Source organism: Labrus mixtus, chromosome 16 (genome assembly GCF_963584025.1).
Source record: "Labrus mixtus chromosome 16, fLabMix1.1, whole genome shotgun sequence".
NCBI lineage: Eukaryota > Metazoa > Chordata > Actinopteri > Labriformes > Labridae > Labrus > Labrus mixtus.
In genome coordinates this window covers 18,527,782-18,554,585 of record NC_083627.1, presented here as the reverse complement: position 1 = coordinate 18,554,585, position 26,804 = coordinate 18,527,782, and the positions used below count along the sequence as shown (strand labels likewise).

Here is a 26,804-nt window from a genome sequence, read left to right as displayed (position 1 = left end):
CTATCATCTCACCATTTGATTGGCTGTCACCTCTGCACACCCCCCCCCCCCCCCAATGTAAAGGTGACCCTGACCTCGCCTTTGTCCTGGCTGTAACCTCTCTCCCCCTACCTTAATGTGTGCATTGGGTCCATAAGTGTAGTGATTGCCTGTATAGCCGTTGTCTCATTTGTGGAAGAGTGTTTTGAGGTGACCCCCATCTCTCTCTCACACACACACACACACACACACACACACACACACACACACACACAGCAGTCACACCCACTCAAGATCATTGTCTTCTGTGGCTTGACTGTCACACATCTCACCTCTACCGTCAGCGAGGAAGCAATTAGAGAATCCCAATGAATTTAGCTGTTGACACCTGAAATATTGAGTCAGCTCCTGTCATTTTTCAGTTACTTATTATTGTCTTCTTATTGCCTATTGTATCTTTAAATACAGCTGTATATCCCTAGTTTCTTCAATTTCTCTTGCTTCCATTTCATTTTATTGCCCTCATGACTTTTCTTTATTTTATTGCTTCTCTTTTTACAGCCTTCAATACTTTGAATTGCCCTTTTCTTACCTCTTTCTCTATTCATTGTTTTTTTTTTATTCCAGGCTAATTTATTTTCTTTTACAGATTTTTTGTTTCTACACGTTGTTTCTCTTTCCACACTGCTGCTTTTTTCAGTTCATACATTTTTGCTCCTCCTCCTAAGCCACAAAGTCAGCAAAGTAGCCATCATATTCTCTGTGTTGTTCGTGCGGATGCAGACTCAACCATGAGTCCCTTTTTTAATTGTATTTTTTGAATGTGTGGTAAACTAAAAACGCTTTATAATCACAGTTAGTCCTGGAGCAGTGTGAGTGCAGGCCAGCGGGGGAATGTGGAAGGGGGACAATCGTGCTTCAGCGTGGTACGGGATAATTGGGCCTAGTGTGACTGCGCCCCTATGTTCTTAGGATGTTTGGGTTCATATGTTTTACGGCTCTTTTTTGGTTGTAAGTCAAGGCACTTTCTAAACCTTTGTTGCCATACTATTAAAGTTATACGTATTGGAATTATTAATTAATCCCACCACCTGATGAAAGTAACATTTTATTAAATAAAGTATAATACAGGCCAGGGTCGTACCTGCCTGACAAAACAGATTGACTTCTGTGCTTCACACCTGTCATCACTGATCAGCACTGAAGGCTGCCAGGCGCATGGGTTGCTCTGTGTGTGTAAAAGTAAATTACCGTGCTCATTTTGTGGTTTTCTCTCATGCTCATACACAGCATGGGCATAAAGCACAGATTGAAATGTATGAAGGCTCCACTGTGATAAAGAAAACCATCAGTTTTCAGCAGTCAGGTTGCGAATTGGCCTTCACACTTCATTAATGTTCAATAGTAACATAGAATTCAAACTAAACTGAGGAACATGGCATGTGATATAACCTCTGGTTTGCTGACCTTTCTCAGAACATGTTGCAATTTATTGTTTCTGATAGAGCCATTTCATCATACTTTTTATTCCTGCATACCTCACTTCCCCTGAGTCAACATCACCAATCCAATCGTATCCAATCTTTTTTCTTCAATATTTTCAATCTGCCTATAGATCTTGTGTTTATAGTAATTGGATTTATTTGCAAGCCATTCAAATGTGTCTCCCTTAAAGGTCTTTTAGGTTGAAATTTACATATACTGTAACATTGAAACCACGCTTTTACAAACATAGAGGTCTGCATGCAAATAAAAAAAGCATGATTTATTTTGGGTAAACATCACTGAATAAGTTAATTAAAATGTGTAGGGCATAAAGTGTGATAGCATTTATTCCCTTGGAATGTAGTGAGGTTTATAAACTATGTGATGAAATCCTGCAGATCTATATTCTCTAAAATACAGAACTACTTCTTTTTTTCTTTTTCTTCTTCTGTTATATCATTTTAATGGTTGTCAAGGACAGTTTTTTGTCATTAAGATTTTGGTGTTGTAATACTGAGAAACCATGAGTCGTGATTTCACTGCTCTTTTGCTGAACTCTCACATTTATGCAAAGTCGTGCAAAAAACTTCTCCTGTATGAGTCATAGTTTGAAGTCAGAAGGAAGCCAAGGCCCCTCTGGGTGTTCGTCCTGTGAGTCATCAAGAACTCTGTTACCCACAATCACACCGACAGTCACACAGTGGTTACTACCTAAAGAGTGACAATAAATGGCTTTCTCTATAGCTGATCCTTTCCTCCCTCTCCTCAGTAAGAGGGAGGAAATCAAGTTGAAGTCACCCTAGGGAGACACCTTTACCCAGTCAACAGCGACACCTCCGCATTCAGAAGAACCACAAAGTAGGGGGGATGAACTCACACATGTCTTTAAGAACATCAATATACTATGAACATACGTAGATGAGCTGCTAAATGTCAGAAGACATTTTGAAATCTTGGTTCTCATTATTACATTTTGAATCTAAATAGATTGAGCCAAACAAAATGCTTTCAAAAAGAAAAAAACTCATTGTTTTAACGTTGTAACCTACAGTTTACCTTTTAAATTCATGACATTATGCTTTCTGTAAGCATCCTCCAAAGTATCATTGGAAGTTGCAAAACTTTTGCTATTCCTTGAGAACCGAGGTTATTATGGACTACAACTTAATTTGCACATTTTTGTGCAAGGTATTAAGTCTAAAACAAGTCAATACTCCCAGCTCTGCTTAACCAGTTAACCAGGTTGTCTGACTTTTCTTGGGGCTCTCAGTTATTTCAAACTGTTTCACCTCGTCCTCTCCAAATGTCTTGGCTGTCTCTTCCTCACACCCCTTTACTCTGACGACCACCCTTGTGCTCATTAAATGAATCCCAGATTGGTCAAGCTGCCGTGTCACAATGTCTCCTCAGTCCTCTGTTCTGTCTTTCACTGAACGATACAACTGTTTTCACCAGTTCTGTCCCTACTAATGACCCGAATTACAACCAATGCTATTCTGATCTCAAAAGGTGTTTGATACTTCCTGTTTCAAACCTGCATTTAAGCTCCCACAATATCAGTATAAGAGTATTATATTAAAGAAATGGCAGCCGTGGCTGTAGATGTGGCTCGATTTTAAAATGCATCATGAGTACTAACTCCATGTAAATGTAGAAATTTGAGAGGAATATGTACACTCTAAATGTAATCTTAATGCAAATATCAAGAACACATAAGAGGTGCATCACTTTCACATCCATGTCTGTGAAGATTGCACATGGTAGGTGAGAGGAGATAATACGTGTTCATAATATAACCAGGGAGCTAACCAGAAATTAAACTTGATCTTCTGACAGAAATATGTAGTGAGCTAATTTGTGAGTTTTTGTAGTAGATGCAGAAAATGATGATTAGAAGGATATTTGCACTCCCAGGAAAAGTATCTGAAAATAATAATTTATTTTCTAGGGCATCTATTGAAACAAATAAATCCTGACATGAATTCCTCTCTGGGATTTTCCTCCTCTTATGTGTGTTGAGGCATCTTTCAGTATCAATAGTAAGGAGAAGGCAATCCTCAGAGTATGATTAATACAAGTCCTTTGGGTAAAGTCTACATGCAAACTGATTAAAAAAAAAAGATTGGCAGAATTCTTCATCTATTTTGTCTCTTGAAGAACAATTTAGAAAGCAAGAAATGATAGATCCCACAAAGCTGAACAGAGATGCCATCTTTTTTTTTTTGAAGCCTTCTTCTTCCTTTTCAAAAATTGGTTAACTATGTTACCCACAATGCATCTGGATGCTGAAATTTGGGTGTGTCATGCTAGTAGCACACAATGTCGTCTTTGTGCTTCTAGTCTTAAACCAAGGTCATGAGTTTTACATATTTGAATCAGTAGCCTTTGGCCAAGACCAATTATGCCTTAAGTGATACCACTTTTACATATACAGTTGTAGTCTTTGAAGGATAAAACCCTTTCATCTCGTATAGATGTTTTTTGCGGCCCACTTGGACAAAGCGGCTCATCTTATTGCTTTGCTAATCTTACAATTTATATGAGTAGGTAATGTTTTCCAACAAAGAAATCTCATCATGTTCTATTTTGACAGCCAAATCATTCATATTTTCTGTGGCAAACGTAAAAAAAAAAAAAGACTGTTTCTTCAATGTGCTGTAAATCATCTTGTTTGTCACGTACCCTGTGGCAGAGGTTGAAGGCATTAACAATTACAATATAGAAGCAGACGGTGTTGTAGGTCTTGTTTGACATTTTAAGTCACAAAATGGCATCAGTATTGATTTCCGTCTCATCACAGGAGCTCTGATAGATTGAGCACTTTGCACCCTTTTTTATTCTAATTCATCCTTGTCTTTCCTGTCTGAACGTTCGGCCAATAACATTAACATCAATGCAACTCAACCGCTGGAAAATACCGTCGGAGATTTAGGTTTGTTGTGCTAGTACGGTCTAGTGTTGCCGCAATGATTCCCTCAAGCAGAGTTTGGAGACGTCACTTGAGGAGATTTATCCCCATTTTCAGACAGCTCGCTCTGTGGGAATGTAAACCACAGCGATTGAAGCTGCTATGGAAGGCATGATGGCACGGTAACGAATGTGTTTTCTTGAGAATTATTGGGTGATAGATCTCATTGTATAATCCCAGGTTATACCTTCCATATGTTTGTATCACACGAACGCCCACTCCTTTTTAAAACTAGAACCTTCATTTGTGAACACCTCATGTAGGTGAAAGAAACAGTTTGTTCTTTGTTTGTACTTTGTCATCTGTAGAACCATAAAATAATGCATCCACAGATAGCAGGAAAACCAGAGCAGCTTTGATTTATTTAGGTTCACATACCCCAACTAGATACAGATTTTACTTTACTCACGTTGTTTTGAGTTTAGTTTTTTTTAAAAATCTTTTTCTGTCTTTTTGATCAGTTTTTTCTTTCAAGGCACCAAATAACCCTTTCCTTCTTTGTTGTGAACCTTTCTCTTCTCCATCATGATGTTAATCTTTATAGATATACCCAGTGTGGGGATGTAATTCACTTTATGTTCCCTGCTCCCTCACTGCCTCTGATCATCTCTTCAAAAAGGTCTGTGCATTGTTTTCTGTGCAGCTTTGCTACTTAGTGTCATACTTTTTTTTCTGAATAAAAATCTGACATGTGGGTTACTTGTTTAACAAACATTTCAAACAGTTGGAGACCTTTACCGTCTTTCTCTGAAGACAAATGCCTCGCCCAGCGGGGTCCGTGATCAGTGGCTTTGCTTTGACTGCATATGTTTGAGTCTTGCTGAGTTCTATTATGTGTTTGGATGTTTCAGGCTCTAGGTCTTTCAAACATCTCACTCCTTCAGAATAAGAAAAACACCAGCCCATGATTCATGCCTGTCTCCCTTCTTTACCCAAACATATGCGTCTAACACTCATTGGAGGACAGTGTGTGTGATAACAAAAATGATGAGATCATCACATACTCTGTCACACTTTTAGGTTTCCTTCAGAGCTGTTACACTGAAGACTGTAGACCGCAAATGCTTGCCTCTTTGAATGTTTTGCCCATCAATAATCTCTGCCTCCCCTGTGATTTGTTTTGCAAATGGAGATGGATCAGCTGGATGGATTCTCAACAGAAATTCTTGTCCAAGTATTCCAGTTATTAGTTTCTCTCCTGCTTAGAAACTCTTGTTTACTTTTCATTTGGGGAATTTTTTGGTTCAGTAATGACTGGATTGGTTATTGGGGTGCCGCAGGAGAGGGAGAGTCCAGAGGGAGACATCTTCTCAGCCCCTAAATCCCTAAAAGGAGAGAAACCCTGCAGCTGAAGTTAAGTAAGCCCGTGGTGTACTCAATAGGTGATATTAAATCAGTGGTTTTCTTTTAAGAACATTCTTAACCCCATCCCAACCCACTGACCTTCAGCGGAATAACCAGGATAGTAGGAGTGGGTTAAATATGAATCAATAAATAAGGTTTTTCAACAGTTTCTTTCTTAGCAGTATAAAACAAGATAAACATTGTTTTATAGGGTCGTTCCCTATAACGAGGTGCCAGTTCACGTCATGAGAATTGCCAAGGTGCCCTTGAGCAAGGCTCAGGAGTGCTCGCTGTGGGCAGCCCCCTCACTCTGACATCTCTCCATTAGTGCATGTCCATAGGATCATGTGTGTGCATGTGTGTGTATTCATGTCTCAATAACAGTGTGAATAATTGAATTTCCCCTTGTGGGAAATACATTTATTTTTGGGCTTTTTGTGCCTTTATTGTAGAGATGGGATAGTGGATAGAGTTGGAAATCAGGGAAATAAGTCATTTAAGGATACCTTTCTGATAGAAAAGGACAGCTGTCATTAAAAGTAACACATGAACACCAAGATTCCTTCAAGTGTTTGTGTCTGCGTGTCCCCCCCCCCCCACCCCCCCAAAGCTGTAAACCTATGGGAAACACTGCTAGAGTGTTGAAGCTTAATAGGGTTTGTTAAATTAAATTTGAAGTCCTGGGTCAATTTGATTACATTTACATTAAATATGTTCCTGTTAACGTTTGAATGCAGTGCCAAATAACAAAACACTCCACAACACAACCAGTGGGCTTTTCATTGACCGAGTTCGGTCTCCACTTTTCTACCTTCCTGATACATTAAAAGAATTGAATGTGGGATTGACAGCCTCCTGCTTGTTGCCTTGCCGGCTCTTCGCTGTAGGCTTTCCTCTTCACACAGAGCGAGCAGCTTGTGCACTGATTGAAGCAATTTTCAGCCAGAGGAAAGTATTACAGCCGCCATGAGATTGTTGCTGCTGCTGGTTTTCTACACCACATGCTGGTCTATCCTAACCGCAGATCACTGATCTGATCACGAGCAAGACTGGTGTCATTTTCTGACAGTGACCAGCACCCTGACATCTTACTGAAGTGTCCCCCAGTATTGTGCTATCAGATTCTAGGTTTGCTGTCAATGTTCTTTCTATTGAGCTGCTCCTGTTAGATGCTGACTGACAACCACTTCTGTACAAAAAAGACAGACCCTGGAACAAAATCCAGGCTGTCTACAGTACGTGGTCACACTGTCAATGAAGGACTTTTGACAACACTCAAACATGTCAGATCTGCAGATCAATTCCCCTCATTTTCCTGTTCAGATAAGAATGCACATTTCATACCATTGTTACATATTCTTTCACCGTGATTTTTATCAACTTGAAGAAAAGCCTTTTTTGACTTTAGCTTGGCATTCTAATGCAGTCTGCTTAGGCCTCATTGTGCAGACACCTATTGAAATAGGTAAATCGAATCCTTTTAATTACGCTGAAACAACTCAGTCAACAAAAGGTAAATCAAATGAGTTAGAGGAAATTGGATATTATCCATCTGGTTATTCATTTTCAGTTCGTCTGTGTGCTTTGTTTGACAGCCGTAGATGACACAGCGGCAGCAGAGTCGGATGAGTCAGTGGTGGACCGCAGCTATGTAAAGAAGAAGCTGGAGCACGGACTGACACGCATCTGGCAGGTCAGAGAAAATAGTGTGCACTCTCTTTTTACATGGTTTAAACGTGCCTTTTCCTCAAGAGTTTTAGCCATTTCAAACATTTTCCCCAAATTTCTGCTCAATCACAAGTTCTCCTCCCACATATCATCCTGTCCCCCTCTCTTCTCTCCTCCAGGATGTCCAGTTGAAAGTGAAGGCCTACATCCTTGGCACAGACATGTCCAACTTCAAATACGATGATTTCATCGTGGTTCTGGATGTCATCAGCAGGTACAGGACCGAGCATGAGCGGGCAGCTCTTATTTGTTTCTAATAATTGGCCATCATTATTTGTCCCTTTCCTTCTCTTTGCCTTTTGACTTTTATTTTTTAAGTTGATCTTTTTCACAGGTACTATTTTATCCCTTTAGTGACTCATGATGTTGATTTGCCCAGCTTATTAATGTTCAGAATTTTACAAATACACCAACACAGAAACACACACTCTCTTTTTCCAATGAGACGTTTGTCATTCAGACACTGCAACACTAACACTTTACATTTTATAAACCTTCTGGCTTTTTGGCTTAAACAAACTTGAAATTGCGAGGGTGCAAACCCCTTCATTTACAGTGCTTGAACTTGGGTCCAGTTGTGCACACTCAGCCTTTTGCAATTGTGTGCAGGTTTGCAGTTTGTGAAGGAAATCAGATTTTTGGAGGATTTGAAGAGATTAATAGCAAAATCCAAGAGAACATGCTACATCTTTTCTACTGAACCTGAGATTATCTGTATTTTCATGATCACATACTAATCTGTACATAGTGTTTTTTGATCCTTTTGTTGAAAATGTAGGTCCTCTGTGAAACGTCTTGAAACATATATCTGGTCTTTTAGAATAAAATTAATCAGCTGTCTGTCATGTCAGCTTCTAAAGTAGGTCAAAGTGCCTTCTTAACATGCAGAACTGTGTGGTCCTGTTTCTTCAGTACCACTGCTGACATTACAGTGCCTGTGTGTTGCCTGCCAAGTCAGAGGTATCAAACCAAGTCTGTTTACACGGTGTCTCTGTGCCCCTGCTGGCTCAGCTGTCAGTCAAACACACACAGCAGTGCTCCTCCAGGGGCGTTGACTCTAATAGGCTTTAAAAACGAATCTATTTCAATTATCTCCAACATTCTTTCTTTTTTTTGATGTAAAAAAAATGTGATAAGTTTAGAAAATGACCTACTACAACTGCAACAACCCCCCCCCCCCCCCACACACACACACACACACACATTCCCACTTGTGATGACTGACAATATAATAATTTCATGATCATTTCATGATGACTGAAATGATATAATAAATATTCCAACAACAATTACACTTTCAAAAGTTTTTCAATCAAAGTTAAAAAAAAATCAAAGTAAGAAGAAAATAAAACTGACAACCAGAATTTCATCTTGCTTCTCTCTTCATCATAAGTTGTTCCCTCGTCCTTTAGTCCTTTAATCGTCTCTTCCAGGCTGATGCAGGTGGGTGAGGAGTTTTGTGGCAGCAAGTCAGAGGTCCTGCAGGAGTCCATCAAACGGCAGAGTGTCAACTACTTCAAAAACTACCACAGGTAAGAGACGTCTTTTGCCTCTGGATCATTGCCTTGATTATGTGAGCTTCTGACATAGTATCTTGTTCATTCCCTGAGCTGACGTAATTTATTATGTGTGAACAATTATACAGAGAGTGCATGGATCTGACTTGTGCTTCTGTCCCCTGACATTATTGGAGGAGAGTTGTTATCATTGCTTGATTGCTTGAAAACGATTTCACACAATCACAACCATCGGCTGCCTTGATTTGCTCCACCAAGCACTCACATACCTGCAACGTAACTCTCTTTGGAGTAGCCATGTAATTAACCGGTAACACTCACTAGGCTGGAAGAACCTATATACATCATGAATACATAACTTCATTGCCATCCACATGAATATGTAAGCTTCCACACTGGCAGCAACACATCATCTGAGTTGATTTGCATTGATCAACATCGGGATTACCTGTCAGGAATCATCGATGAGATTCTTCAATATAAGAACTCTAATAAGCTTCATTCCTGTGACCAGAAACAGGAAAGGAGGGGGTTGCAGAGGCATGATGGGGCACATTAGAGGTGATGACATGGGGGTGTGAAATTGTAATCAGAAAAAAAAGAGTGAGAGATTACACACCCAAAGAGAGAGAGAGAGAGGGGGCACATTATCCTTCCAAGCACTCACGTATATCCGCACTGTTAGCCCGGAGGCTTCCTCTGTGCATCATCTTTACATTAGCTTTGATTTATTTTCCACCCGGGTGTCATCTCTAAAGAGATTACCCATCAGAGAACTTTGACTGTATGATGCTCATATGTGTGTGTGTCAACTGCCTGAAGTCACACACTCACTCATCAGGGGGGTGCGTTGGTATTGTTGGTCTGCGGGGTCCAAAGGACAGAACGACTCCTGCAGGGGTTCAAACGTGATAAATATCTGCAACAAGGGTGCTTTCATTTTCAATAACGTATTCTTTCTGAGTGATTGAAGTTTCAGAGTTTTAATATACTTTAAATTCACATTCAATTTGCTTCCCTGTTTTATGCCACTGTTTCATGTACTCTTCCGTCTACATCTAAAAACCTTCAGACCAGCAACAAGGGGGGCTGCAGTGTTTGAAGTCGACACTGCTCGGCCATTTCACACTCACAGACTTGATACTGACCCCGTGCCGTGTGTGAGCACCAGGGGGCCTGTCTTGAGCTGTGAACATGTCACACACACAGAAATAACACACACACACACCTCTTCCTTTCTCACTGACCTTTGCAGGCGTTCCTTTTTTTTATGTCTGCACATATAATCTAGACTCTCAGAACAAAGGAGCTGATTGAATATAGGAAATGGCATAAGGTCAGTAGTGGCCAGATGTCGACTTTTTCTTCTTCAACTAAATCACCTTTCCTTTGTCTCTCTCCTCAAACTCCCACAGGACGCGACTGGAAGAGCTGAGGATGTTTCTGGAAAATGAGACGTGGGAACTGTGCCCGGTCAAGTCTAACTTTAACATCGCCCAGCTCCATGTGAGTATGAATCACATCACAGAAGCGGGGGAAGGGACGCACAGTAGCATCCATTTATTGTACTGTCGCTCTTTGCACACCCCCAGCACAGCGACATCTGCATAAGGATATAAACACAGGGAATCCTGCTCATTTATTTTAGAGTGTGCGTTTGTTTGTGTGGGTGCAAATGTATCAGCCCATGTATCAGCCCATGTATCAACACAGAAGAATTAAAGTACAACAAACATTCTGCTACCCAGAAGAAGATGAAGCGGGGGCTGTAACTTGTGTCCAACACATGTCTTACTTTTTGACTCTTTTTGCAACAAAAAACAAACAAACATCAATCATCATAATAAGTCCTCTGCTATAGACAGTTTTTTTTTTTTTTTTTACACAATGATGATGTATTTTGTGGGAGTAAGTTATCTGGCCGTGTTGAATTTACTGGTGATACTCCAGGAGAATCGGCTTTTAAGGAGTCTTGTTTACCATTAAAAAAAAAAGATTAAACACCCTCTCACGTTGTGGTCATGTCCAGGACATTGAATACTAAGATTTATAAGATGGTTTTGGTGTATTTTTGGTGACCAACGTTCTGCTAGCCAGCCACTTGCCAGCGGCTGTCTTTCTGCTACCAGAAACTGATGGGACGTAATTGCGAAGTCTACTCCAAATCAGTCTATTGGAATTTCCTCATAATCACTTTTTGTATGGCTTAGGACATTCATGCTAAAGCCTGGATGGCATGAAAGAAAGAATAAAGCTTGCTACAGTAAAAGGTTGTTTTGCATCCAGGTATTACTTTTTCTTGTTTACTCTTTTAAGGTCCCTTAAACTGTTGAAGCTGGTTATGAAATCTTAATATTGAAGCACACTGAAGAATCATCCTTTCATTTTACTAATTCCACTGCAAAGATTCTTGCGCACACATACATGCTCTCACCCACCTGACCGGCCACACATCCCTCCCACAGCACCCACACAAAACCATCATAGGTATAATGACTTATAGTGAAAATCGAGAAAACATTGAATGAATTGACAACCAGAATCCGTATGATATTAAAGGGGCAACAAGACATTACCATTAGAAGCAGCAGCATGATTTTGTGAGAAAAGGTAGTAGTGATTTCTTAAAAAGGTACAGTGAAACATTTCATCACTTGACTCCACAGATTGCATTTGCAATTATTTCATTTCCTAAGCATGAAGCATTTCCACTTAAATTAATTATGCAGGAAGATTTGATACACCTTCTCATCTGCAGCCAAGAAGAGCCCATTGTTGAAGGTCAATGACTTGAAAGGGAACAGACAGATGATACACAAACAAGCCCAGAGTTATGCATGCTCCCAATACAATGATTATTCTGTTTTTCTGTGCCTTATATGCTTACTTTACCATTCAAAAATCTATTTTGTTTATTCAATACCTTTACACTTCTCTCATTCAGGAGTTTAAGTTCATGGGCCAGTGTCGCTCTCCGTCCGTGTCTCCGAGCAGACAGGCCGTATCCTCCACCGGCCTGGCTCAGGAGGAGCTGTCTCTTTTCCAGCAGTACCTGCAGGAGGGAAACCCCTTTGAGATGCACACTGAGCACAAAGAGGAGGAGACAGAGGATGTGCTGGCATCTAACGGGGTAAGGGCACCACTTAGACACACCAACTCCCTTAAGGGTGATAACTAACAAGGCTGCCTGTTGAAATATATCAACAAACAAATGAACAAGGGAACGAGCTGATGATTAGTAGGGAGATTATCACTGCGGATCATACGAGGGTTTCAGCATCCCTCAAGCGGCAGCATCTGCAATAACAAACTTTTATGAACCATGTACAGCCAAGCTGCCATAATTGTTGTAACACTTTGATGCATTGTCTGACATCTAGTATAAGATGTTAAAATGGAAGTGAATTAGTGGGTAGATCCAGGGAAAAAAATCAAGACCATTGCAGTTGAGTATCAGTTTGCTTTGTGCAACTGCATCATCAAACCCAGAACACCAGCCTAGCTTTATTTAAAGAGGGAGTGTGAGCCTTTTGTCTTAAAAACAAGCGCTTCAACTTGTCTAAGAAACTCAAACAAAAAGAGTATTGATCTTCCCTAATTTTGAATAAAAGCAAAACATCTGCCATAATTATGTGTTTGAAAAAGAACAAATTGATAAACATCTTCCAGTCTTTCCGTTTGTGCACGGGCAAGGTAATGTTAGCAGCTACGCTTGTTTGAAATCAAGGCTTTCTTGTTCCATCAGTAGAGCTTTAAAAACCTTGTCATCACACACAACAGTATGGCCTCTCTGATACTAACATATCCTCATTGCGGGAGCAGAAATAGCTCCCTCCGTCTATGGTCGAGGGGAGAGGAACTGCTGCTGTATGGCAGGGTCACTGCTGGACAAGTTAGGTGCTTGTCAAGAAGTTCTGCAAGCACCAACAGCCCCAATCTCAGCCTGGTTTATTGCATTTCACATCAATAGACTCACAAAGAGCCACTTAGTAACAAAAGTGTAATACAAAAACAGAAACTTCTCTGCATCTATACTTGCAAGTCTCAAACATCCCATCTTAGCTGTTAAAGCAAACAGAGGAGAAGCGACAACACAAGATGGAAACAACCTGATCTCCTTCTAGGCTTCTGTGTGGTTCAACCATATATAAAGTATATAGCATTGAAACAGTGATCTAGAGAATATTGCCAAGGCAGGCGGATTTTAAAAAACATGAATCAATTAAAGTCCGAAATAATTATTTGTTTCCTCCAGGCTTCTCTCTAATAAATAAGCATTTCTCTAGTAGAAAGTAGAGCTTACAGAGACACCCTGACACATCACCTGCCTTTCATCTATTGATATATTTTCCTTTCGGGCTCAACATGAAATGCAATATTGCACTGTCTAACATATTAGACTTAAAGAAGCCCCAGCCTTGCTGGTTCTTAAGCCTGTAATCCTTTCTATATGCCTGCTATGTTGCATGAGTTTGCTGTTAAGACCAAAGACAATATTGTCTTTTTTTCAGGGGAGATTTAACTGAACTCTCCCGCTAGTAGAATTCTGCGTCAAGCAAGTCTTTTCATGGTTATGAGCCCTTTAACACTTTTTCAAAAAAATACTCAATCACAGCCGTTTGAAAAAAAGTGAAATCTGATGGACAGGGAAGTCACACACTCTTTATTCCAGATGTTTCACAGCATGCAGAAGCACTGTTTCCACCTGTCTTCATCCCCATCCTCACTTACATCATCTGCATTTTATCTTTTCTTTGCACTGGCTCTTGGACCATTATCTCCCGTAACCTCCATCTTTCTCTCGCACATTTCTAAAGTACGAGTCAGACGAGCTGGAGAAGAGCGTGTATCAAGATTATGACAGCGACAGCGACGTCCCCGAGGAGCTCAAGCAGGACTACGTCGATGAGCAGACGGGAGACGCACCTCTCAAGAGGTCAGTTCCATGTCAAACTGTTCAGCACTGCTCTACCCTGCAGCTCAGGTTATGGCATGTGAAGTCACTGTGTATATCCAGCTGTCCATCATTTCTCCTCCCAGGTCATTACAATGTATGAAAGGAAGTGGGCATGAAAAGACGCAAAAATAAGTCACTCATGTTATTCACAGATGCAAAACAAAGAGATGTGTCCTTGAAAATCTTATTAGGAGGTTCTAAAAGGATGTGAAGTCATGCATTACACCACTTTGTGTGCATTTATCTATGATAATTGTATTCCATTTCAGCCTATCCTTGATAGGCAGAAAGCTTATATAAAGCTTCTTTTTTTTTTTTTCTTACAATGAAAAATTCTCCCACCTCCGCCTACGTGCTGGGTGACGGTTGAATGATTAGTCGAAGTTTAATAGAGGCGGAGGCAATCAAGTGATTTTTGCTGCTCATTTCCATTCAGAGGAGAAATTTGAATGCGTTTGTGTATTTTTTCTCTATAACGAATGCAAACATTGACTATCTTAGTATGTTTTAGCTGTAGATATATAGTATAGGATTCTCTCACATGATGTGGAATGCTTTAATGCAGCACAGAGTTTTTTTTAATTTTTATAACCCTTCATGTTTAATTTATTGTGTTTTTTGTGTGTTGTTTTGCATATCCAAAAGCTGATATCAGATGTTTCTGAATTAGTACAGGGAACAAAACATTCCATACCAGTGTTTCCCCTACCATTATATTAGGGGGGAGGCCCGCCCCCCTTGAAGGTCAAGTAAAAAAAAAAAATAATAATAATAATTTTTTTGTTTGTTTTTTTTTAGATTTATTTTTGGGCTTTTTGTGCCTTTATTGTAGAAAAAGGATAGTGGATACAGTCGGAAGTCAGGGAAAAAAGTCATTTAAGGATACCTTTCCGATAGAAAAGGACAGCTGTCATTAAAAGTAACGCATGAACACCAAGATTCCTTCAAGTGTTTGCGTCGGCGTCTTTGTACAACTGCACGTTGTAGATGTTGCTGAACACAATAGAAATCATCATGCAGGAAGACAGTTGAAACCTTTTTTCTTTCTTGGAAACCCCAACCCAAAACAGACTGTCTTATATACCGGTGTGACTTGTATTCCGGATTTTACGGTAGGTCCTCAATACAGAAGCTTTGTTCCAAACAATCATCTCCTATCATGTATAATGACTTATTAATGGTATCAGGGTGTTTGTGTTCAGTGATAAGATTCACAGGTCTGACATGTCCGATATTTTGCTTTAACTCTCGCCACATTTGATTTCTACTGGCCAAGTGTATGAACCCTACATTAGCCCATAGTTGCTATAATGCTAATTTCCCATTCTAACAAGCATGGATCACTAATGGTTAATTATTGAATGGCCTGCATGGTCACAACCAGAAATAAGTAGGTTCATGTAATAATTAATGGCTAATATATCTGGATGATGAGAGTCAGGGGTCCAGTGCTGCAGGTTCAACCGTTCAAAGACATCATGGCCGGGGTCCTACTGTGTCACCTGCTCTGTGTAGAGGGTTCTAATTGATCAATTACAGGACTCTGAAGCGCGTGGAGGTTTTGAACCTGGCTAAATCATTACTGAGGATTAGTGATGTTACCATATATTAGCCAGTCTCTCTTTTTCTCATGACTCTGCCCTACTTTCTCTCTCACGTACGCACCAGTGTCTCCCGTGAGACCATCAGAAGCAAGAAGAAGTCCGACTACAACCTGAATAAAACCAACGCACCAATCCTCACCAACACCACCCTCAACGTCATCCGGCTTGTCGGTGAGTCCCACACACACACACACACACACACACACACACACACACACACACACCTCCACTACTAACCTCTACTTCAGAGCAATCACGTTTCAGCCACAGTAGGCGTTCTCTCTAACCTGTTGAGATTCCTTTTAATCCACCAGTGAAGCCAGTAGCTCAGGTCTCCATCATTCCCTTTGTGACTACACAGCGCTAATAACAGTTAGCCTTCACCCTGAGCTCTGACCTTTTGTTTCCAGAAAGGTGCTTTCATGTCTTTGTGACGTGGCTTTGAAGACATCGGGGCCCTTCCTTTGGCAGAGTGTGCCCTTTGGCAAAGTGACCCTTATGATGTGATATTCATGTGTGAAAAGGAATTAGATGAGCCATTTATCTCTCTGCATGGTCGTATGACCTTCTCTTATTTAATTTAATGTAATAACTCATGATGGTGATACAGCTCTGCTACTTTTCTTTACCATTGCACACACACAATAACTTTTAACACATTTTTTTCCTTTAATCGTTCTTTCTCTTTTTTTCTTTCATACGTCTAAAATGGACATACAGTAAAAAAAAAAAAAAAGTGCTATTATTGTTTTTCTTTTGTCTTTTTTTTCCACACTATTGGTCTTATTGATTCAGAGTCGTGTGGCAAAACTTGAACCGAGTGAGAACCCCGAAGTTTGATCCCAAGCAATCACTTCTAATTCACTCTCTGCAGCACGTTGATGGAGTTAGATTGCTCCCTCAGTTCAGGAGAGTTCCCTTCGCGAGAAAGGGCATGAAAAATGAGAGTGTTAGAGAAATAGTGCTGTCTCAGTGGCAAAGCCAGCTTGATTGAGTTTATTTCTTCCGTTTTCCCACCCTCCATTCATCAGTTCTAAGTCAGTGGTAACCTTGTTACACCCCGGTACCTCTGTACCCATTGCTGTTATTACCTTCCTGCTAAATTAAATCCTCGCTTCCAAATGTATTCAAATGTGCTCCTGCTGAAGTTGTTCCACAAACGTTCACTTCCTGTGGTTAAAACCTTTAAACTCCTTAAAGATGGACTGAATAATGCATGAAATGTCACGTTTTGGACACATAAAGCTTTTCAATACTTAGTCCTGTTTTATTTCTGCACAGGGAAGTACATGCAGATGATGAACATCCTGAAGCCGATCGCCTTCGATGTCATCCACTGTGTGTCCCAGCTGTTCGATTACTATCTGTACGCCGTCTACACCTTCTTTGGACGCAATGACATGGTACAGTATTTTTTTAATCACATATCAACCTTTTTATAATAAACTGTATATTCATCTTTAAGAGTAATTTTTTTTATGGAAAACACAACCCTAATGTAGCTCCTCTGCCCTATTGAACAAGGTTCTTTGAATCAGTGACATCACTCATCAGCTGTATTGTAGCAAAGAACTGTTGTGCTGTAGGCCACCAGTCACCTCTACCACATGTTATTTCTTAGAGATGAAGCAAGATCTTATGACTGTATCTTTATAAGTGTTTCTGTTCTGACTGCTGTTATGTAAATGTTCGTTTTGAAATGTGGGACTGCAGCACTGTAAAGTACAGAATTCAAAACCAAGAGTTTAACAGAAACAAAGGTAACTAAAGGTGTCATTTCTCATCTATTAAAAAGGTCGAGCTGCTTAACTGTTGTAACCAACTGTGCTCAAACATCAACTTTCCTTGAGTGTTGGCACACCTTAATGCTGGAAAAAAGAGGACTATAGTGCTGCTCAGGTGTCTACGAGTGTCAAGAGCATAGACTTTATAAGCAAAGGACGTAGACCCCCCCCTGTGATTGAACCCATTAGTTCCTCGGCCGCTAAAATGAAGCCTCCAGTGAAGTATAAGGCCATCACCAAGTTGGTTTTCTAGAGCTAGGAGTGACCAAATATTAAGAACAGGGTGGCGCCAGAGTCAACATACTAACGTAAATTTCTTATTTGTTTAATAAGTTCATTCGGCCTCACGTTTCCCACAGAACTAGATTCTGTTTGTGGTGAAAACTGACCAGAGTTGAGTATTTATCAGACCCAAGAAACTCAGGCAGCTTATTTAGTGGCGGGTGACCATCATCACTATTGTCCACATTAATCTTCTCAGGGAAAAGTCAACAACAATACTGTCCTATGACCTATGCAGTGGCCAACATATGAATACATTTATAATAATAACCGAACGAGCTAAGAAGCCAGGTATAGCATAGTTTACCTGCTACTTAGTGATAAAAGATCAATTACGATAATTCTAGAATTTCACTCACCAGAAATGCTTGAGCCCAAACTTCTTGGTCAGCCAGTCAATACCATAAATCCCAACGACAGACAGATATTTTTATTCTTAAGATCCCACAAACACGGCTGAGAGTTAATGTCCAGTGATCATGTATTGATGTCTAGCAAGAAGACAGCAGCTACCAGACCCTGTTACTTAAAGGCTTAATTTAATCAAAAACTCACCCTTTGTACAGTTGTCATGCAGAGAGAAATTAACTATAGAGACCAAAATTGTGTTGTTCTTGTTTTTTCCCAGGCTGTTACATGTTTATTTCACAAATAAAACTGGCTACTTAACATGGGCTCTAATGGGGATTCCTTTAGAGCCAGCCTGAGGCGCACACTTGAGTTTTTTTTTTTTTTTTGTGCAATTCTGTGTTGGCTTCATTTTTAACACTGGAGGGTTCCACTTGGTCAATGATGCAAATAATGAACCACAACATCCTCTATTTGAATCTGGAATTCCTCCCCATCTCTATCTTCTGTCATTTTCTGTCATCTTCCAACGTTTTTAAAGAACCGAGTAAAATAATTCACAGAATTACAAACAAAAAAAAAGGCACAGATATTACCTCATTCATCCCTGATGTGTGGCTTCATTTACATTGCTTTTAAATACAAAGAAGAAAGCTTCACCCAGCAAGTAATCTGAATATTTTTCTACTTCAAAGCCTACGGTTACATAATGAACTGGTGCTGTATCAGTGGAATGCTGCTTCAAGAATTGCCTTTGTTTATTTCAAAATGTGGATTTATGATTTTTTTTTTTCTTTGTTTATTAGATGATTTACAGTGAGACGTGGGAAATACTGCTGCTTCCATCCTTTCTCATGGCTGTCTGTCTCAGTTAAAATGTCACTTTAACGATAGTTTACAAGCCCGGTCTAACACTCCATCTAAAGGCGATCATATCATTTATACTGCATCTCACAAAGAAAGGAAACATCATTTGTGTCAGCAGCACCCTTGGGGGAAATGGTAATGATAGCAACAAAATGACTTCTGTCCCTTCACAGTGGAAGAGATAAAGAGGATGAGCGCTCTCGGTGGGAGCTGATGCCATACACATTATTGGCACATTTGTTGGTGTGAGTGTGTGTCTGTCTCACGGGGAGATTCGTGAAGTAGGTATACTGGTTGTGAGTTGACAATTGTGAAGCAGTTGCTTTTCACATGTGTCTCTATCTGACCGCTGTGGGTACAAACTGTATGTGAGTGTTTCTGTCACATTTCCTCTGTAGATCTTTCTACCTCTGTTCCTTCTTTAAACATATACTGTATATGCCATGTGTGTTTTTTTTTTTTTTACTTCTTTCTTTTTTGAAGTACATTGTCATTAATCTTACATGTTCTGCTTCTCTCACTCAGCCATGCTTGTCTTTCATCCCCCCTGCTTTCTTTCCTCCCATTACTCCCCTGCCACTCTTTATCTGTCTGTATGCATCTCTCTTAAACTCTCACTTTTCCTTCTTTTTGCACTGTACCTCTAGTCCTCATTAAGTGTAATTTCATTAACCCACCCACTTCCTGAATAGTCTCTCTCAAAGAGCCACCTACAGTCAAATGCTAATATGGCCATGAATTTTTAAACAGCTTATGGAGATTTCTTTGCACATATGCTGGCATGTTTGACCTGGACTCTGCTCTTTTTACACTGTCGGAATCAAGATGGAGCTGCTTGACTTCTTCGCTTGAAGAGTAATGGGTGACATTAATATTCAAAAGGGTAAATAGCCCCATTATCTGTGTATATTGGTCCTGTCAACTCCAGCTGCACTACTGACTCTGAAATACACATTCTCAAGATGCATTATGTGCCAGGCTCAGAGATTCTCCATCGTCATTATAACCGGGATTTCTTCTGCTGGGGGCCAAGAGAGGCAGATTAACTAACGTTATTTGAAAAGCTGATTAATGTTTTAAAGTCATGGAAAGCTTAATTTAGTAGGAAAGTTGAACAGAAATACGTGAACTAAAGATTGTGGGGGAATGAAGACGGATCACTCTTCTGTGTCACTCTGTTCTACAATATGATGGCAGAAAGACGCGAGGAGAGAGACGAGCTACCAAAACAATGAAGTCGAAAGTTGTGTTGAGACAGTGCAGAGCAGAAAAGTATGTCACGCTTGAAGAGATGACTTTTCTGAACAGCTCTTTTTTTTATTTTTTATTCTCGAGTCATAACTCCCTCAGACACGTCTTCACAGAGGTTATCCATTTTTCATGCTCATGTGCAAGTCAAGGCTTACCCAATCGGAGTCAGTTGTGATGTAGAATAAATCAAAAGTTCCCAAACTCACATTTATAACTTATCATTACATTTCCAATAATGGTGTGTGAGGCTGATTAAAGACAGACGTCTGAAACACTTATTCTTCACTGGTAGTTTGGTTAATTCATATTTGGGGTTACAACGTTCACCTCAGTGCGAGGCTTTTTAACTCTAAAAGAATGAGGGCGACAATTCGAGCTCATTTTGAACTGTGTTTGCCTTAGTTGAAAGTTCCTAGGAGTTTTTTTAGCTGCTCATGAAACTGTCTGAAATTATTACTGATGCCTCTACATGGTCTAAGAAACTAAAAGGAACCGTTAGCATAGAGACCGACTATTTCTTGAATGCTATTATTAAAGCCTGAAACTGCTGCTGCAAGGTACTGTAGGTGTCAGACAAGGTTCATTTAACAGCACACTGCAGAAACACCCTTTGTTTTCATATTCCATAGCCAAGATTCACAATGAGTGGTCCAATTTGATTTTTAAAATAAAGGAAGAGGGTTTTTTTAAGATAACAATAATTATAAGTTGAGAACAGGATCATTAAAAAAAAGTACTGTGTACTGCTTTGTCCACAGTGAAGTACAGCAGCTTTAAGAACTCAAGAAAGACATACATGTATTAGCAAATGATTTGAAACATCAGATGTCAACAAATACTGATACATTTACTCTTTATTATGTGTCACAATGCTACAAAGAGCTGGAGTCTGCATTTCTCACAAGCCCACAACATAGCATCTTCAAAACACACAGACGCGCACACACATAAACAAGTTTGAGTCTTTTGCCAATGTCACAAAAACTAAATGGCGTTATCAAATTTCTCATCAATAAAATGTTAATTTTGCATCATTTGATTTAGACCAGAGGGGCCCCAATTCAGGGCTTTTCAAGACACAAATATGAAGATACTAAAAATGGCAACTTAGAAGCTTTTAAACTTGTGAAAAGCTGATTATTGAGGAGCCTGGAACTCAGCTTTTTGAGTTTCTCAAGAACAGAAGAGAAGGTGTCACATCAGTGTCACATCAGTGTCACCTTCTCAAAGAAACCAGGCTGTTTTCTTATGCATTTTTGAGTAATCAATAAATGTCTTCCATTTTTCTGATTCTGTTTGTATGATTTTTCTTTTTCCCACATTCAACTCTCTAATACTTCTTCCTTTTAATTTTAAGAATTTGCTTTTTGTTTGTCTCCTCTGCTGTCCATTCATCATCCATAGCCTGTCCCAAGCCCATCTTTGCCGTCTCATGGTGGCAGAGAGGTGGGTGCTGTCAGGGTGGTGGGCCCTACCTGCTTGGTAAGAGTAGATCTGCACAGGGTTGTCCCCCCCCCCCCCCCCCCCCCGCCCCGCCCCCTGCCTTGTGAGTGGTGGTGTTGATTTAAAGTCCTGAAAATTGTGCATGAATGGCTTTCTCAAGCGACATCAAGTGCACCTGAAAGTAATTTCAGCAGCATTTAGATGTTGAATTTGCTGTGATATCAACCCCCCTGACCTTCCTTATTTTCCCCTCTAGTCTACCTAGTCTATTTACCACCATAACAGTAGTGATTGTCTATTTTTTTTTTTTTTTTTTTTTTTAACGCCTTTTCCTCTCAGTTCCTCATTCTCTTTTCTCAAAAGAGCCTTATCAAAATTAGAGTGTAAAGATTCTCCCACTGCGTGAGATGGGAGCAGATGTTGTATGTGGGTATGTGCTTTCACACTTCCGTATGTGTTTCTGCAGACTCTAACTGTGCGTGCATATTGTGTGTGTGTTTATCTTCAGTATGAGTCATCGGGCCTGGGCCTTATCAGCAGCCGACTGAGAACCACACTGAACCGGATCCAGGAGAGTCTCATCGACATGGTAGGACTGCAACTTTCGTTTTCTACTCACTCTTTTAATTTCTCTTTTCTATCATCCAATGTCACCTCCCTGCCTGTCTCTTTTTCTGATGCCCAATATGCTCCCTCCATACCCTTCATCCTCATGTACCTCTCTCCTTTTTAAGCCCCTGTCTGTATTATTTTTTTTCTATCCACCGTGGCAGTATGTCTGGTCCTACTGTTGAAAGTGTGCACGGCCTTCACTGCCACAAATGCCACAAATGCCACAAATGCATTATGGGTTGCCATTATCTGGCCAGTGGTCACTGACACATACACACCCCCCCCCCCATGTTTCCAGGCTAGATGTGTTATTCCATTAGAGCTCTCAATCACTGCTCCCTGCTGTAACATTACATTGTGACAATTAGCCTGATGTGGTCCACACAGTGTATTCCCCAACAGGTCCTCTCCTCCGTTATTTGATGATACGTGTGTTCTCTCACTTCTCTTGTTTTTCTTCTTCCATTTTCTAACAAACATACGGCCTTCCATGGCCTGTCTTCAGAGCAGCTTTACTTGAACTTTAATCCAACTCTAATCTGCTATGCTGCTGAAGTAATTCCCCCTGGAGGAAAATTAAAATTTGATTCTGTTTTTTTTATTTTGTTTTCTAACAAGAATAAAACAATGATCTTTGCCCCCTGGGTCTAATTACAATAGATGTTTTAGTGAATGTCCAACTGAACTCATATTTAATTCATGTTGCCTTTTTATTTAAATGTGAATCCTTCGACTACAGTTTTAGAAATGTGTAAGTGGAATCAGTTATTTACATATTACATGCTATTGTTATTCAGCAGTAAAACACCTCTCACACCAGACAACATTAATGCTGCTTTCATTTCAAAGTTTAACGCTCAGAGCTGTATTGGAAAACAAAGAGGCCAATAATGCATATGCGCTGTTGAATTAGATTTTGATCATGCGTCACAATTTCTATCAGCTTGGAAATGAAAAACAGAATCTCTTTTCCCATGGTGATATCCTGATTTTTTTTTTTTTCATTTTCTGGAAGTCTTTGGGGCTTTCTGTCTGTCTCACTAAAATATATTTTATAAGTCCATCTTTATGTTCTGGTAACTGCATACACAAGCCTGCAGGATAATCTGTTAAATGTGCCAGTTAGTGTCTTTTCATTTACGGATGCATTTCTGCACCTTTTAAGACCCTGACATGACCTCTGTTTAGACGGTGTTAAGGTGTCAATTGTTGCTGTCAGTTCAGATAACTATCAAATAGGATGCTGTCATGGCAGCCATCAAGACCTGTCTCTTTGTTAATGTATATCCCATCAGTATGGAAGTAAGGTGAAAGGAGTGAATTGTTTTCCTACCAGCATCACCTTTTTATTCAGATACAATCAGCCGCTTTCCATCGTCAGGACCATACAGCATTTAAATGACCTTTTTAAAACAAAGCATTTATTTGACAGTTCGGCATAATGACATTTTGATGTGTTGGCAATGAAGGCCACTTGGCTGTGATGTTCAGGGCTATGGCTGAGGGAAAGGAATACACTAAGGAAATAAAGCAGGAAGTCAGAGGCGAAAGAGAAAAAATAAAACTCAAAGCTTTCAATTATTTTTTAGAGGTGTGATACAGCGAGCATGTTTTCTTCTCTCAAGGGGCACTATGGCAAATTATTCACACCCAGTAATCTTCTGGTTAATTTGTTAGATATTTTCAAAAGCCCGACGAGCTCAGCTGCCTGCTGTTCTGGACAAATGGACGGACTTGATGGAAGTGGAAAATTACAACAAAAGAGTATCAAGAGACATAAAACTTTAACACATGCACACTTACACATGCATTACAGATGACAGCAATCGTATCACTATATGTGGCCATCACAGTCTATGTCCTCAGAGGGAGGACGCTGCAGGCTGTAACTACACAAATAGATCTGCAAATGCTTTGAGTCCGTCCTTTCTCATATGCAGAATTCTTTTAGCTCATCGTGATAAATCATTCAATGTTGGGAAAATGCCCTATTCTCCGAGCTAACACTATCTTGTTCTCTCGCTGTTCTTCTATGTGTCAGATCATGACCTGAACACATACATCTCACACAGACACACTTTTCCATTATACATATTGAAAACATAAAGATGAAGTTTCCAGAGCTTGTGTACATTTGACTCTTTACCTTATATATTCAGTTTGAATGTAGACTATGATTCCTTTGTTTCAGATAGGTAACTAGAATGTATTCAAAGAGAGTACACAAATGCACTCCACAACCTACATGCCAATACACAGCCTAACACTCCAGAGATTGACGCGGGGTAGACCTCATTTGTAAACAGATTATAAAGTTAATTGCACGCTGCATTTCAATTGAGCTGCGAATCCTTGCGGTTTTGTTCACCTGACTTATCGTTGCAACTGTTTGATTCCAAAACCGATGTGCCTGTAATGACTCCGAGTCCCATATGAACAGTGGTAAAATTCCATCTCATTTTGTCTCCGCTACCAAATGGCTTAGAGTTAAATTGGGAGCCCCATGGGGGAAAAAGTAAAAGATCATCCCCTCATTTATGTTCCATTTCTCTGCCTCCCTTATTCTTGATTACCTCTACGAAACCCCCACAGCCGGTCTGGGTATGACAGTTTCATTTGGAGTTGACTCACTTTTGACTTTGAATATTTAATCGAGAGTTGTTTGGAAGGTTTTAAGGTTAGGGAGAAACTTATGAGAGTGACAGCGATGGAATTGCCTTCTCCATTTTTCCCCCCAAAAAAACCCTCCTGTTACATAATGTCCAATTAATGCGCTGTCATCAACACCGGGTTCAAACTGTGTCGCCTTTACCTAACAGGACGCTCTAAACTGAGTTATCTTCATGAAATAATAATTAACGTACAATCCTTCAAATCCTTTCTTTTTTCTGCGTTGGGGTGGGTTAGATGACATGCCATCTCAGAATGGCACCATGAACTACATCTGCGGCCATATTGTCGCTGCCAGAAAGTTCAGCTGTGACAGCTGTTGAGCCTCAGGCATCATTGTGAAGGGAGCTGCCACTAGCTCTCAGTGCTTAAACCACCACTATTTACTCTTTCAGTCACTCAGTCCATTTTTTAACCACGATCTCTCACATTTCTTCCTTTTCCTTATTCCATCTGATCTGCTTGTCCTGTCAACTCCTTCCCTTTACCACATTTGGAAAGGTTTGTATCTGCATTACTAACACCTTGACACAGGAAGACAACTGGAAATGTGTTGTTTTCTGTTTTACAATTGCTGAAGTCAACACATAACTGTGAAAAGAGCTGAATAAATGCATGTGTGAGTGTGTTTGTGTGCATGTGGGTGCTCAGCTTTAGTGTAATAAGGGACGTTTTTGCAGGCCTGGCTCTCAAACAAGAATGAGAATGTGGGTAATTTCAGGACTGGCATCAGTAATCTGGCAGTGAAGAGTGCTTGCCGACATGCACAAAAACCCACTCGCAAACAAGAAAACACATTTTAACAGAGAGAGTACAGACTTCAATTAAACTTGTACAGGTTTGTAGTCCTATTGTATGTCAGCAATGCAGTGTGCAATTTTTCACACCCTCTTTCTGTCGTTAGTGTTTATCTCTAAGCATGTGTTGTGTGGTTGTGGTGTGCAACTATAGCTTGGGGAAGTTAACACACTCTGGCATGCGGCCTTTCATGTCACACATACACACACACACACACACACACACACACACACTACATGTATTTCACACTGCAGCAGTCATTAGTTCTGCTTGTCTCACAAGGATAGATCACTGTCCAGACATGTCTCAGTGTTGTGGCCTGCTGTCTCTCTCTGAATGGTGAAACTGACCAGAGGGGATTCTCATTTGACAGGGATTATGGATCATAATTAAGCTCCATGGTGTGACTGTTTATACTGAAGTCATCTGGGCATCACTAGTATCGACTTTTTTTGGTGGGGTTCAGTAAACACACACACATTTCATTGATAAGCCCAGCTGCGGGTCATGCTCCTCGGCCATGATGAAGAGACAGTCAATCCCAATGGATAGAGTAACCCAACTTCTTGTCTGTAACTTGTGCAGATGACTCATCAGCGCTCCAAGTGTGACAAATGTAATAAGCAGAATCACTGCTACACCCCACAGGGTCTGCTTGCCTTCCAGCACGCGTCCAGCTGAACAGAGCAGATCGACCTGGACAGGAAGTCAGACGCTGGAACAGATAGAGCATCTGGTCAATTTTCAAAATATATTGTACCACCATGTACAAAATGCCAATGGTATATCCAATGTTTTCCCTACCATGCATTTGGAGCGGCAGCCCGCCCTACCAATGCAACCTCGCCTTACTCCAAAAGAAAGCACAAAATAAACGTCTCTGCTTTACTTGCATTTTCCTATCAAGGCTGAGTTTTCGTCTCTGCACAATCACACTGGCTGATACATTTGAATTGACACGCTCGAGTTACTATGCATGCTGCTCTTATAGTGCCAAAAAACACAATGTATTTTGTAGACCAATGCATCCATTTTTCATAACACTGTAATTTTGATTCCGTTTATTAAAATCCCCTCTATTTGATGATCTAGATGGATTATTGTTGGTTTATATTTGAAGCGGAGGGAGAGATAGATCGTCAGTGGGCGTTCTACATTGATTAATAA

At 40.2% G+C, this 26,804-nt stretch overlaps 1 protein-coding gene across 2 annotated transcripts in view; it reads left to right on the top strand.

Annotated features, from left to right (window-relative positions):
- The window catches only part of vps50 (VPS50 EARP/GARPII complex subunit), a 109,565-nt gene that overhangs the window by 56,294 nt on the left and 26,467 nt on the right, over positions 1–26,804 (top strand). Inside the window, exons 14-23 of one of the 2 annotated variants that reach the window (XM_061058936.1) lie at positions 7,372–7,469; positions 7,624–7,718; positions 8,938–9,036; positions 10,437–10,527; positions 11,966–12,151; positions 13,839–13,957; positions 15,647–15,753; positions 16,864–16,985; positions 21,519–21,596; positions 22,066–22,146. In XM_061058936.1, the coding sequence (XP_060914919.1) occupies positions 7,372–7,469; positions 7,624–7,718; positions 8,938–9,036; positions 10,437–10,527; positions 11,966–12,151; positions 13,839–13,957; positions 15,647–15,753; positions 16,864–16,985; positions 21,519–21,596; positions 22,066–22,146 (1,076 nt within the window). The remainder of the gene's footprint in view (positions 1–7,371; positions 7,470–7,623; positions 7,719–8,937; positions 9,037–10,436; positions 10,528–11,965; positions 12,152–13,838; positions 13,958–15,646; positions 15,754–16,863; positions 16,986–21,518; positions 21,597–22,065; positions 22,147–26,804) is intronic. The other variant, XM_061058937.1, reaches the window with a different exon arrangement.